The sequence below is a fragment of the Mercenaria mercenaria genome, chromosome 18 (genome assembly GCF_021730395.1).
Source record: "Mercenaria mercenaria strain notata chromosome 18, MADL_Memer_1, whole genome shotgun sequence".
In the NCBI taxonomy this organism is placed as follows: domain Eukaryota; kingdom Metazoa; phylum Mollusca; class Bivalvia; order Venerida; family Veneridae; genus Mercenaria; species Mercenaria mercenaria.
Window position 1 is genome coordinate 29,615,515 of NC_069378.1, and position 15,239 is coordinate 29,630,753.

Sequence of the window (15,239 nt, forward strand, 5' to 3'; positions counted from 1 at the left end):
AGCAGTTCGGCAAAAGACAAGTCAATATTGTAAGCTGGTCTATTGTTTGTCTTAAATTACTGTCGAAAATGTCAGTACTGTTAATGTTAAATCACTGTACTGTACTGTGCTGTGTTGTGCGCTGCACTCTATTCTATTCTATTCTATTCTATTCTATTCTATTCTATTCTATTCTCTTCTCTCCTCTCCTCTATTCTATTCTATTCTAAAAGATATTCATCATTGAACGTTTTATTGCGGATAATGTTAATTTCAAAGCCAAATGCAAAGTTCAATAGTCGACTGGTACATTTTGCAAACACATGATAATCGTTATGCATTTTGTTTGTGCTTAAATTTATTTATAGTCACCAGGCACGGGGGCTAGAACTCATGACTTCAAAAATGTGGTCCCCTTATACCCATTTACACAGGAGGTACTATTCACACATATATTGGGGGTCTTATGTTATGAAGGCCATTTTCCAAACTTTTAGCATGTGCAAAGACAGATATGGAAGGACAATAAGGCAAATAAGTATAAAGTAGCATTATTCAGAATATCACTATTAATTCAAATAATGTCTTGTAAACAATAAAGTATTAACCTAAAATGATATGAAAATTTTATTATTAATAAATGTCTCATTAATGTACATAAATATACTTAAAATTGAAACAGCACAGATATAACAAACTACGGTTTGTTCTGTTATCACATATGCTTCATCTGTATGGGGTACCGAAACGTTTACATACATAAATGCAGTTCAGAACAGAGCAAATAGATATTTTTCAAATATTGGTAGATATACCACAAATGCATCGGTCTGTTTGATTGATTGATTGATTTATTTCAGTACTAGTAATATAAAATACATGGTATGGTACAACACAAATTAAGAATTTTAAATATCTGTGGGGATATAGGATGCCCAGTAACAAGTTTATGTTGGAAAACTATGAAATTATATTGTTGTAAAGTAAATATAGATGGGACAAGGTTAAACAGGAAAGTTGTTAGATGGGCAAATAATAAAACTAGCAATAAATGTAAAAACTGGAATTTCCTTGTGTGTCAAAGATTTAAGAATATAATTATGACAGGGTTTTGTGATATTTGTTAATAAAAGTGATATTTTCGATGTAATCTTACCTTAGGCTACTACCTTAAATGAATTTGTAGAACAATTGCATTGTGATGTAAATCGTAATACTGATAGTAGCGATGTAGGTGGAAATAAGCTTAGACTGTATTATACATTTAAACAGAATAATTCTGAAGTAGAAAAGTATTGTAAGATTGTTTTATAAAAATCATATCAAGGTGCACTTGCTAAGTTTAGGAGAGGTGTATCTCCAATACATATAGAAACTGGAAATGGTAGGTTAATGGTCTTCCTGTTACTAACAAAGTTTGTTTTAATTGTTCCACTACAGTTGAGGATGAACTTCGTGTTTTATTACATTGTTCATATCACAATGCTATTCGTACAGAATTACTGTTAGAAGTTTGTAGAATCAATATAAATTTCACAGCTTTAAATCATAAATGATACTGAAAAAGTAGCATTTTGCTGACAAATCCAGAAATCACTTTATCATGTGCCAAAACCTGTTTCAGTATTTCAAGTAGAAGGAGAAATCTTTTATATCATTGATTAATTATAAATGTGTAAATACGTATGTAGGAAGTACTAACTTGGTCCTACAGTTTTAACAGAATTTACTAAAATGCTTTATGCTTATAAATGTAAATAGAAGAGAATTTTTAAGATGTTTTTACTAGTGAATAGATTAAGCAATGATAAATATCCAACAGAGAATTCCAAAGTCAAAGAGTCATTTGTTTGGGGTATTTCTGTCCTCTGATATTAAACACTCCAATGGTCGACTTGTAAAATACTAAGTCGGAACTGTACAACAGTTCAAAAAAACCTTGACTGACCATTGGACTCGGTACACAGTGAATTATTCTGATATTCACTGTTAGAAAGCAGCACTGAACAAAAGCTAAAATACAAGATGTACTATTCAGTTAGTTTAAGTAATCTTTAGATTAAAACGTATTAAATTGCAAAAAGCTGTCAAGAATGTGAACAATACTAAGTGGATGTAAACCAAAATTGTTACATGACGAATTGGCTAAACCTGCTTAGATCTATATACTCCTATGTTTAAATAACTTCATTTTTACGAACACAAAACTGCCTATAATGTTTTGTAGAAAAATGTTTACTATCAAAAGCAGTCACTGTTCATTAGCATAATTCAATAATTACCAGTTTTGATTGTGTACAACGCGGCATAGGTACTACAAAACATATTTTTTAGATAATGTGTACACGTGTATTTCATTTGAATTGTTTCCTATTAGCAGTCTAGCGTGTTTCCTGTCAAAAGTTAAAGAGAACGGTTGGTTTAATTTCTCGGAAGCTCCTAGCAACTCTCCAATCTTTCTGCCATTTTTGTCAATCTGTAATACATTGGTGGAAGCTAGCCCACTCGCCAAGATAATATCACCCGGCAAGACACACACTCCCCAGGGCCTTGTTAACTTTTGATCACAGAATGTCCAAATTGTCTTACCGTCCTTGACCAAAGCCTTAATTTTTCCATCACTTTCATCAGTGACGAATATTAACTGATTTTGTGTATTAAACGCCAACTGTATAGCAAACTTAAACAGTTGCTCACCAGTTTCTTTCTTTTCGTATGTTTTCAACAAGACTCCTGCTTTTGTATAAACAGAAACCTGATTTCCGCCAAACACCAACAAGGAACTTTGTAAAATATCATAGGAAACTCCGACTGCTGATCTGTCGACATTAAATGCTGTTTTCAGTTCCATTCTTTGTCCAACAGACACAAACTGTATCGTATTTATACCATGAAGAAATGCAGCAATTTCGTTTGGCCCTGTTCTGCATATTGAACAGGGATTTCCACCAACCTTAATATGATCTTCAACCTTGAAGCTTCCGTTCAGTCTCTTTAGTTTTGAATGTGTATAATCGGCAATCACATATGTCCCGTCATCCATAGTACATATACCACTTATTTGACAGTGCCGTGGATCAATCTTGAATTTTCCATACAATGTTGCTCTGTATTCTTTAATTTCTTCTTCAGCATCAACTACACATCCCAGCGAATCCAGAGTTTTTTTCAGACCTTGATTTAACGTAAACTTCAGTTCTTCATTTGTTCTAACTTTTGACATGTCACTCAAAAGAACTTCACAATCCATTATTGAAACTTTGCTTGTTTTAATATTCACAAACAATTGAGCTTCGTTTTTACTGGACAATTTCTGTTCACTTTTTGTCGTTGTTGAAATAACAGTATCTAAAGTATCTAAATCTGACTGTATTACTTTCTTACATACTTTATACTTTGAAAATACTTGCTCCTTTGAACTGTCGACAAGCTCTTTTATCCTCTTGATAAGTTCTTCTTTGAATATGTCTACGCCTTCTAATAACTTATTCTTTTGCCTTTCAAGATCATTCAGTTTATTGTTTCTTGCTTCTCTTTTTTGTTTCATCTTAGTTAGAATATTTCGAAGCGAATGTTTGGTGTCCTTGTACTCAGCACTGTCTCGTATACCGTTTGAAATGCTGGGAATATAGTCCACATTTACACATGCCCTGAAAATGAAGTAAGCAATTAATAATTGTACTAATAAATCGAAAGATGTGGCTGCAACCCACAAATATATACACTGAAACAAATGACAAAATATTAAGCAACTTTCTTTTTTCTGTTACATTTCGGCCCTGGGAACAAGGCTGTATATATCTTAATTAGAGAAAATTATATCTTCAAAGGGAAACACAATTGTTATAAATATTTTGTTTACTGCGTTTTGAAGATAAAAGGTTTTTAGAACAAGACTTTCATAGAATCATCTATAGATTTTATCAACCATACAGCTGCAGTGTGTAATGTTGGGTGACGTCCGTAAAGCGTCTTCCCATACTTGTGCTTCCATATTATAATTTTATCACTGTCATAATTAGGCAACTTATGTTTTCCAAAATTGTTTTTTTTCACGAAGTTTAAATGTCTAAAAGTTTCCATCATAGCGATTCTTCTTATATTTAGCTCAGTGTTGTCTATATACTCTGACTGTTATAATTTTTGTCTAAAATATACCGGTTAGGTAGTGCGAGTAATTAAAAATGATGTATTTGTTCCTTATTTGAGATACAGCAGCATTTTGTAATTTAGACATTTCTTCTATCATATTGCAAAAATTAGCAATAATCTAATTTGTATGTATGACTTCCGGGAGATCATGTAAGCTTCACAATAATATAAACATAACAGGAAAAAAGACAAAAAACAAAAAGCAGAAAACAAAGTTTAATGCTTCCTCTACGAAATAGGCCATGAATTTTAGAAGTATAATTATGTTATGCTTCTCAAATAAATATCTGTATATAACATCTGTACAAAAAGTGCTTTCTAATTCTTTCGAACATGTATGTAACATGTAATTAATATGAAGAGCAGTTGTTCATAAAGTATGTTAGTCCAAAATAAAAATTCGCCTGATGGTCGGGTTACCGGAATCACTGCATTACAGAACCTTGAATTACCTAACTGATATATCATTCATGGTCGGTTTTGCAAAACACACCCCTTCTAATGCATTCAAATACATTTTGCTTTACTCAAATATAAAAGATAATGTTACTCGACAAAACCATAGCGAACGTGTTGTGATATTTTCTAGTGTTTCGGGACCGCGGAGTCCATTCAATATCTTTTAATAGAATTCCTCTTAAGCCGGTGTTGAGGGGTGTTGCACTTTTCATTACCTCTTATGAACGTACATAAACAGGCCAAACAACACCTAATCTCGGTTGCATTCTATGTTTTCAAAGAATATTGTAAAAGATTTTATTAAACAAAAACGTGATCTTTATCAGTTTATTTATTTTCTCAGCTGTTTACCTGTGTTTCATTGCAATACAAGCTGCACAACACACTTCGTCATGATCTTTACAGAACATGTCAACCAACTTTCCATAGTGGATTGAACATCGCTCTGTCGGCAGGCTCGTTCGAGTTTCATTTCGTTTGTTTTGTCCGGGCTTTTCTGAAATCTGGCGTGATCTTAACGCCTGGAATTTGTTGTGATCCAGCAGACATTTAGCACAGAAATATGATCCATAATTAACACAGAATTTATCCGCTTCTTTTGTACTTCCGGATTCTGAACACGGAGAACACGTGTCGAAAATCTGCTCTGGTCCTTCAGCGATAGATTTTGTGAAATCATCAACGGTCGCCATTTTGTGGGTGTCTTGACTCGTTATCTACAATTTATCTGCTTGAAATATAACCTGATATTAATATAACTTCCCTTTTGATTATTAGGAGTCACTAAATCTGAATTACCTTGCCTTGTTTGGTAAATTATTTACTAATCAATATTCGCAAATTTGTACTAATCATATGTGTTAAAATACCCGATAAATACAGTCTTTTGACTTTTAATTAAACTGATACGTAAGAAAACAGACTGATTAGATAGAAAGTATACAGCTTTCTTCGTTGTGTATTATATTCGTTATTAAAGTCTCATCCATATACATTCAAGTTAAAATAACATTATAAGACATGCACAATGTATATGGCCATTCCAATCGGTATTACAAGAGACTATTATATACATACATAAAATTATTAGATGAGCTCTCATATTTTACACAGCAAACAACATTTAGATATGCAGATATTTGGCACGGCAAATGTCCAATAATTACGTTGACCCAGGTTCACGTTCGAAAAACAAGGATTGACGATCGATATACTAGGTTTTTCGAAAGTAAAACCAGGTTTTTTTGAATGCTAACTTATATTTTCGAGCGAAAACCAAAGAGGCGTAAAATATAGTTTACGCTCGTGCATCCAGGTTTACGTCCGATAAACTAGGTTTGTCGATTGAACTATAAATTTCGGTTGTTATCCTAAGTTCACGAGCGTGAACCTATATCTACGGGTGTAAACCTGGGTTAACGAGTGTAAACCATAGTTTACGAACGTGAACTTATGTTAACAACTGTGAACTTGGGTTTACGATCATGAACATAGGTTCATTTGCTCGTGAACATAGGATAGAGACCGAAAATCATAGTTTTGTTCGAGAAACCTAGTTTATCGAACGTTAACCTAGGTTCACGTTTGTAAACTATGGTTCACGGTCGTAAACCCAAGATCACGGTCGTAAACATAGGTTCTCGTTCGTAAACATAGGTTCACGTCCATAAACTATGGTTCACGGCAAGGCAATTATCAAATAATTACGTTCTTGGTCGGAAAACTAAGATTATCGAATACTAACCTATATTTTCAAGCGAAAACATAGGTTAATGGGCGTAAACCTCAGTTTACGCTCTTGAACCCATGTTTACTTTCTATAAACCAGGTTTTTCGATTGAGTAAGAACCTATGGTTTCGGGTGTGAATCTGGGTTTACGAGCGTGAACCATAGTTTACGAATGTGAACTTAAGTTTACGACCGAAAATCATAGTTTTGTTCGAGAAATCTAGTTTATCGAACGTAAACCTAGGTTCACGATTGTATACCCAAGTTCACGGTCGTAAACATAGGTTCACGTTCGTAAACATAGGTTCACGTCCGTAAATTATGGTTCACGTTTTATTATCCTAATGTATCAACCGTAAACCATGGTTTACGTTTAATAAACTAGATTTCTCAATTGAACCGCGAATTTTGGTCGTTATCCTATGTTTACGCTCGTGAACCCAGGTTCACGCTCGTGAACCATATTTTACGAACGTGAACCTATGTTTACGACCATGAACTTTGGTTTATAAGCGTGAACCTATGTTTACGAGCATGAACTACGGATTATGGCGTTATCCTATGTTTTTGCTGGAAAATATAGGTTAGTTTTCGAAAAAACTTGGTTTATCGATCGTTAATCCTAGTTTTTCGACCGTGAACCTGGGTTCACGTAATTATTCGACAATTGGCGTGCCATATATAAACGTACAGATTAGTTAAAGCCTCACCAAATTAAAAAGTTGTTCATCGGATTTGCCGCTCGTATATTTTCAGAAACACAAAAACACAAAAAAAATTTTTTTGTTTGTTTTTTGCTTGCGCTCGCCCCATTGAAAAAAATCAGTCTAAAAGTTTTTGGTGCGCTACTTTTTACGGACGTAAAAGTGTATAAATGCTTTTAATTCCAGTCCCAGATTGTTCTCAAAAGGATTTTAATCAAAATAAATACATAAATAAATTAACTTGAGAAAGTCACATTTGTTTTCTTTTTGTAATTATGCATCAATAATATTTTTGTACCTGCAGGTGTAAAAAATACATAGAATTTTAAAACTCCTTGTTTTATCTATTTACTTTTGACCTAAATGGGGAGTCGTCATATGTGATCTGTCGGTTAGCTGATTGGTTGCACCTTCATACATTCTATGATAACAATGAAGCATATTGGCATTATTTGGTACATGAGACTATGGCCGGTTATGACTGCAGCTTCAAAACGTATTGTGCACAAGATAAATAAGCAGGACGTTATTAGCACTTGGATTTTGGCATTTTTTTAGCCTCTGACAATTAATTCTAGTTGTTTTAATGCGTGCTTTTTCCATTTTATATTTTTCAAATTTTGTTTTAATTATGTAATAACCATTAAAAAATATGAAATATGTGCTTCCTTTAGTCGCTTGTTCTTTATGACTGCAGAAGTATGCTGAACCAAAGAGATAACCCGACATTTGGTATTTTGCTAATTAAATAGTAAGTACATTTCTTAAATTAAAGGGACAGTTAGATCGGTCTATCAATATTAACATATCAAAATACCAATGGTATTAAATTTCGCAAAAACATAATTTTATTCATTTTACTACTAAAGTCACATGAAAGATGCGTTTCTAGAAAATGAATATATACAATTAATAGAAATAAGCAAGTGTAGATTTTATTTTTTTTAATTGGAAATCTTTAAATTTCATACACATATTAAAAGCTCTTTACGATAGGAAATGACAACGGCATTTTTCTGTTTGTGTTGTCATTTTCTTCCCTCATAACACTTTTCATTAATTTGTAAATTGTAGATATTTTAGTGTATTTTGTGACGTTTCAAGGATTGGTAAAATGGGCTAATGTATATGATATCATAACTTGATTTTATTTAATCACTCATCAACAACACATTGTTCTAAGCGTTGAATTAATTTCAAAATTTTACGTTCAGTAATTTTAAAATTACTCGCAAAAGAACTAATGGCGGGTTAGCTGTTTTATCCAGTATATTTATTTTGAAATTATTTACGTTTCAGTAAAGCACTTTTCTCCGACTTTGTGTCTAAATTGTATTTTCCTTATTTACACAGACTGTATGTACATACTTGACAGTTGTCTATGGTGGTTGATTTAGAGCATTTAGTTTTGTCGCGTTGGTTTGCGCGTGGTTTATGTAGTACATTTCGTACAGTCATCCTTGCACGCGCCCCATCGCACCGTTATAAAATATTGAGAGATTTTTGTGTTGTTTTGGCGCGCGCTCCAACGCGACAAAAACCACACACAAAACTTTCAAAATTTCGTTTTGGCGCATTTGCGCGTGCGGCATGTTGACAGAATGTGCTATAAAAGACGTGCGCACTTCAGAGCGACATAATGAAATGTTCCAAATCAGCTACTATAGTTATCGACAATCTGTCATAAAAAAGAAGCCTATGTTAGAATATATTCTATTAGTGATCTAAAGTGGATTTGACCATTTCAAGAGACAAAACAGAAATCTTGGTTAGAACTAGGAGGATTTGACCATTTCAAAGGACAGTATGGATAAAGGTATTTGATTAAGAAATTTCAAATGTAATTGGAGATATTGTTCAGTACATGATTGTGTATATTTGTCTAACTTGTATGTGCCTTACATGATAAACTGCCTAACTGGTTTGAGCAGGAGGTATCCAAAATCAAATGATATTACTATCAGGTCGCAACGTATTATACTTTACAACTCCCGTTTAAAAATGTTTATGAAATTCTTGAAGGAGGTTAGTTTATATCATGAAGGAGACAAGTTCAAGTGAATAGTAAATAAAAAGTTATGTTAATTTTATATAAAATACCAATTTTATATGAACACCAAATCACAGTCAAAGCTTTAGACGTAAAAGTGAAATACATGTAACCGAAGATTCATTATCTTTTAAGCAATAAAATGACTAAATTATTCTGATGCTGAGAAATTAAAATAACTTACAATCTACACAAAACCGCTTATAACATTTAGGATAGAGATTCTTCACCAAACACTCATATCATTTTTGTTTGATTTAACCATATTTTATTGCCTATATATACATGTAAATAGATATATGAAATTACAACAAAACAGAAGCAAATTCATGCTACATACTACAGTAATTTCCTGTAAGTACTAAAGTATTTATTTTTTAGATAATATGTACACGTGTATTTCATTTGAACTGCTTCCTATTAGCAGTCTAGAGTGTTTTCTGTCAAAAGCCAAAGCATACAGAAATGCTAATTTCTCTGAAGCTCCCAACAACTCTCCAATTTTTCTGCCATCTTTGTCAATCTGTAATACGTTGTTTGAACCTATCCCGCTCGCCAAGATAATATCACCCGGCAGCACACACAGTCCCCAAGGTCGTCTCAATTCAGAATCACTGAATGTCCAAATGACCTTACCGTCTTTTGACAAGGCGGTTAATTTTCCATTTTCATCGGTCACGAACATGGAGTGATTGGATACATTTAACGCTAATTGTCTAGCTAACGTAAACAACCTATCACCATTTTCGTTCTTTTCGTATGTTCTTAACAGCACTCCAGACTTTGTGTAAATAGAAACTTGATTACTGTGACAAACAAACAATGAATCTTGCGTTGCATCATAGGAAACCCCGACTGCTGAACTGCCGACATTAAATTCTGTTTTCAGTTCCATACATTGTCCAACAGATATAAACTGTATTTTATTTATACCATAAAGAAATGTAGCAACCTCTTTCGGTCCCACACTGCACACCGAAAACGGGTGTCCGCTAACCTTAATGTGATCTCCAACAGCGAGGTTTCCGTCCAGCCTCGTAATTTGTAAATCTGTATAATCGGCAATCACATATGTCCCATCATCCATTGTACATATACCTGTAATTTCACAGGGCGTCGGATTTATCTTGTACCTTCCATACAAGATGGCTTTATATTCTTTGACAACTTCAGCAGTAACTACAAAGCCCATGCTTGTTAGGTTTTCTTTCATTTCTCTATTCAATACAAATTTCAACTCTTCAGTTTTCTTTCCTGTTGTTTGCTCTCTCAAAAGTGTTTCACAATCTTTTATCGATAACTTGCTTGTTTTTACATTCACAAACAATTGGGATTCATTTTTGCTGGAAAGTTTCTGAAGATTTGTCTTTGTTGTTGAAATTGCAGTACCAAGCGTATCCAAAGCGGACTGTACGTCTTTTCTTATATCTTCATACTTAGATGATATTTGTTACTTTGAAGTTTCTGCAAGTTCTTCGATCTTCTTGATAAGCTCATTCTTGAAGTTTTCTATTTCTGCAAATAACTTCTCCTTTTCATGATGAAGCGTCGTCAGTTTACTTGTCTTAATTTCTTTTTCCTGTTTCATTTTTGTCAGAACATTCTCGAGTGCTTTTCTTGTGTCGCTGAGCTCCGCACTCTTCTGTATTCCTTTAGCAACATCAGGTAAGTAGTCCACATTAACACATGCCCTGGAAAGGAAATGAAAAAACATTAGCATTTTGTTACGTAGTATAATGTACTAACTATTAAATGGCTGATTTTCTAGACATGCATAAATGGCCCTACACAATTACAATGACATACCATTATCAACAGGAATAAGTTACTAGTATGATTCTTCATACAGTCCTGAAAGCTGTATTGCTTAGGCCCAGGAGCCTGTTTTACAGTAGGTAAGTTTTATCCTTATCTCTTTCCTGGCTATCGTCTTTTAAAACGCATATTTTACTTCGATATAAATAATACGAAAGTTAGTGTTATTTCATGCACGTTTAGTAGTTAATCAGCTTGATAGTTAAGTCAAAGATATGCAGTTTGACGCATAATAGAATACGTTTAGAAAAACTAGAACACATAGTGACCTATCTCTCTTTCTATATATTTATATTTTAAACGACGTACCTGTGTTTAATAGCTATACAAGCTGGACAACAGACTTCGTCGTGATCTTTACAGAACATGTCGACTAATTTCCCGGGATGAACTGCACATCTTTCTGTCGGTAGGCCGGCTGCAACACCGTCGCTGTCATTTCGCCCGCTTTGTCCGGACTTGTTTAAAATCTGGTGTGACCTTAACGCCGAAACTTTGTTATGATCCACCAGGCAGTTAGTGCAAAAATATGATCCACAGTCAACACAGAATTTATCCGCTTTTTTTGTTCTCCCAGAATCAGAACATGGAGAGCAACAGGTATCGAAAATCTCCTCTGATCCTTCATCAATAGATTTTGTGACATTGTCACTGGTCGCCATTTTGTGGGTGTATTGATTCGCTTATCTACACAACGTACTTGACCCGACATTATTTTAACTTCCATGCAGATCTTTTACAAATCGGTACGCATTTTAAATATAATCAACATTTAAAACCTTAGCGCATTACATCTATTCTCTCGTGAAAAAAAAAAAAAAAAAAAAAAACAACAAAAAAAACGAGTGATGTGAAAATGGGGAAGCACCTCCGCATCATAATTGTAAGGTTCGTGTGTGCATTTTCACACGATTGACAGTATTTTGCTAAAGGAAGGCATTACAAAGATAATGCCAATGGTTATTTAAGAATATTATACGCCGAACATTTAAACAGTTAATAAAACGTCACAAAAATGTGTGAATCTTTGTAAAGATGAGATTTTATTTTTTGTTTTTCACGGACGGGATGGTTATAGGGTTGATGAGGGGCTGGGGTTAAACTCCATTTATTTTTTAAACAAAAATGAAAATTATAACACCATATATTAATGGTAGCTACTACATATGTTAGCAAATGTTATGTCTTTTATCTTAACTAAACGCTGATGAAAAGCGTTGAGGATGCGATTACGCGTTACAGGCCAATAAGTTAAGAGATTAAATGTCAGGTTAAATATTTGATACCTGAAAAATGTGTCACCGAAAGGTCCATTTAATAACCATACCAGCCTAATTATCTCGAGCGCACGACATCTTATCTCGTGCGACCAACATCTTATCTCATTCCCTCGACATCTTATTTCGTGCACATGACATCTTATCTCGTGCGCACGACATCTTATCCCGAGCGCACGATATCTTATCTTTATATATTTGGACCCTTTGCGTGTATTAAGGACATGACTAAAACATACGGACGAATAGATAAATAGGGTCCCGCCTATTCAGATGTTAAACTTCTCACAAGTGTATCACATCATTTGGAAAAGCAGTGCATTTAAGTGGTCATCCTATCTTCAAAATTAAACGAACATAATGGTGCTTACTGCATGTTAGAATAGCAACATATCGCAAATCGACTTATAGTATCAATTCGCACAATGTCAGAAAAGTTATAAAACTACATACATGAATTAAGGGGATACAGGGAAATTCTTTGATATATGGGCGAAGCCTACATTTGTCGAGGACATAAATTTATTCCTTTGCGTCATAACTGGGTATTTGAAGCCTTTTTAATCAGTTTTGTGTATGTAACTTGTTACTTACCTTGCAAACCCGTATAAACTTAGGTGGGCCGGTGGTCTAGTGGTAACACACTTGACTGTCAATCCAGACGTCCGGGGTTCGAATCCCGGTCCAGGCACTGGACATTTCTGAGATGCTCTTAAGTGTCTCCCCCTAACTAGAGGCCTGTACTGGTTCTTCCTTGGAAACGGCTTCGTGTGTATCGGTGCTATACACCGGGCACGTTAAAGAACCAGACTGTCTATTCGAAATGAGCTAGGCTAAGTTAGCCGGACACGTCTGTATCTGAAAAATTCTCTCTGTCTATTCTGGGGACTTTATCTCACTCTGTCCCTCTGGTCAGATCGCTCTGTGTCTGTACTAGTAGAGGATGATTCGCGCCCTGTGTTATAATAATAATAATAATAATAATAATGATAAACAAAACAAAAGCAAAAACAGTGGGAGTCGAATTGTACTGGGACATAATGTCGAGCGCTCAAGATAAGATCTGCGCACGAGATAAGATGTCGAACGAACGAGATAACCTGTCGTGTGCTCGAGATAACATGTCCTGCGCACGGGATAGAATGTCATGCGCACGAGATAAGATGTTGTGTGCATGAGGTAAGGTGTCGTGCGCACAAGACAAGATGTATTTGCTTGAGCTTATCTAACGTGTTCATACGAAAGAGCATTAGTGCCACGTGCTTGTTATTTCTTCACTCGAAATTTCAAGAAAGTATGTCGAAAATTCGAGTAGAGTGAGTCAAACTTTTGATTGTATCAACATTTTATCAAAATTACTCTACTATAAATCCATGTATAACCTATGTTAGCCTCTAGAGTTACTCCAGATTTCAAACTGTACCTATATGTCCATGTGGGGGTCTCCGAGGCCGAGTGGTTAAGGTCGCTGACTTTAAATCACTTGCCTTTCACCGATGTGAGTTCGAGCCTCACTGGGGGCGTTGAAATCTTCAAGGAAGCCATCCAGCTTGCTTACGGAAGGTCGGTGGTTCTACTCAGGTGCCCACCCGTGATGAAATGATGCACGGAGGGGCACCTGGGGTCTTCCACCACCATCAAAGCTGGAAAGTCGCCATATGTCCCATAAAATCGGTGCGACGTTACACCAAACATAACAAACAATTTATGTACATGTAAAATATGGATATATGTTCCCGTCTTAATGGGCTTGAACCAGAACTATTCGGCCATCTTCTACGACCCTCTATGGCCGCCCAAGGGCTACCCAAGGTACCTGATTTTAGCCAGGACCTATATATCTACCGTATATATAGCAGTAGGTAAGCCGAAGTTTAAAGGCCTAGATTTTGGCAGTGGGCCAAGGGATTTCTGTCTTCACCAGCACAGTTGGGGCCTAATGACCATCACAGTATGGGCCCAATAAACAAGTGTCATTGTTTATTGGAGAGTCAGTCTACCTTACAAGTGTATCAGTTAGTGAGACAGGGAAGCAATGTAATTTATTTTAAATTAATGAATAATTGATAACATTTAAAGTTATACAAGTTTCTTTTTGGCATTTTATGTAAAGAAAAATATTGTTGATCAAACACAATATTAAGATAATCAGAAACTTATTTTTACAATAATGAAAAAATGAGAAACTTACTTAAAATCGAAATATGCAAGTTTTTATTTTTTGTCAAATTCTGTCAGGAGAATTGTGATATTTCAGAAAATGTGACTTTCACTCATCTAAAGCTGGCAGAATACTGTAAATAACATTTGTCTAAAATTGAAAACAGTATGTGCATTTCAAAGTTACAAAGCCAAGCATGGAAAAAGTCACTTTTGGCAACAGAAAATGAAAATTGAGTATAGATGGAACACAATAATTTTATATTATATTGTTTGTTAGCATAAACATGACAAAGAACTCATGAAGTTTTCACTATACTTGTGTTTTTTATTATCATTATTATTTCCAATATTATTACTGTATCTTTTATCATCCTATATGTAATATAATAATAATAATAATAATAATTATTATTATATTTATTATTATTATTATTATTATAACATTAAAGTAATAGTTATTATCATCTATATAATATCAAAATAATAATTATTATTATTATCATTCCACATTCACTGAAGAAAAATTTATTTATTTCAACTCCACTGCACACATCTTCATGGTCAAGTTGGGGTCCCTGCTGTGCTAACTGCCCTCTAATCAGTTACTGTTACATAATCGCTGATAAGCAGCAGATAAGATGGGAGTTGTATATTGGATTTGGGGGTGGGGGGGGGGGACACTTATATAGTAGTGAATCTAGGCCTTTAAAGTCTTTCAAGGAAGAAAGTCAAAATGTTAAATAATAAAGTGCATCTGGCCCCGATCTAACGAACATACTTAAGTTTGTTAATTGATTTATGTACGTTAATTTAAGTTTTTACTTTTTTAAGCAAATTAATGTATTTTAGTCAATTAACAAACTTAAATATTTTCATGAAATCGGGGCTGTACGTTCAAGAATCATTAGGGT

General features: G+C 34.4%; 2 protein-coding genes across 3 annotated transcripts; both read right to left on the minus strand.

Annotated features, from left to right (window-relative positions):
* Positions 1-2,293: 2,293 nt before the first annotated feature.
* Positions 2,294-5,282, minus strand: LOC128550535 (uncharacterized). The gene is made up of 2 exons (XM_053529757.1): positions 4,942-5,282; positions 2,294-3,629 (listed from the first exon to the last, which is right to left on the minus strand). The coding sequence occupies exons 1-2, from the start codon at positions 5,280-5,282 to the stop codon at positions 2,294-2,296; spliced, it is 1,677 nt and encodes a 558-aa protein (XP_053385732.1).
* Positions 5,283-9,092: 3,810 nt separating this feature from the next.
* LOC128546137 (uncharacterized) lies at positions 9,093-11,382 on the minus strand. Of its 2 annotated transcripts, none has more exons than XM_053529662.1 (2): positions 11,198-11,382; positions 9,093-10,764 (listed from the first exon to the last, which is right to left on the minus strand). In XM_053529662.1, the coding sequence occupies exon 2, from the start codon at positions 10,284-10,286 to the stop codon at positions 9,444-9,446; it is 843 nt and encodes a 280-aa protein (XP_053385637.1). In that variant the 5' UTR covers positions 10,287-10,764; positions 11,198-11,382; the 3' UTR covers positions 9,093-9,443. Both variants share the same exon structure in this region, with proteins under 2 accessions (XP_053385637.1, XP_053385638.1).
* Positions 11,383-15,239: the final 3,857 nt, after the last annotated feature.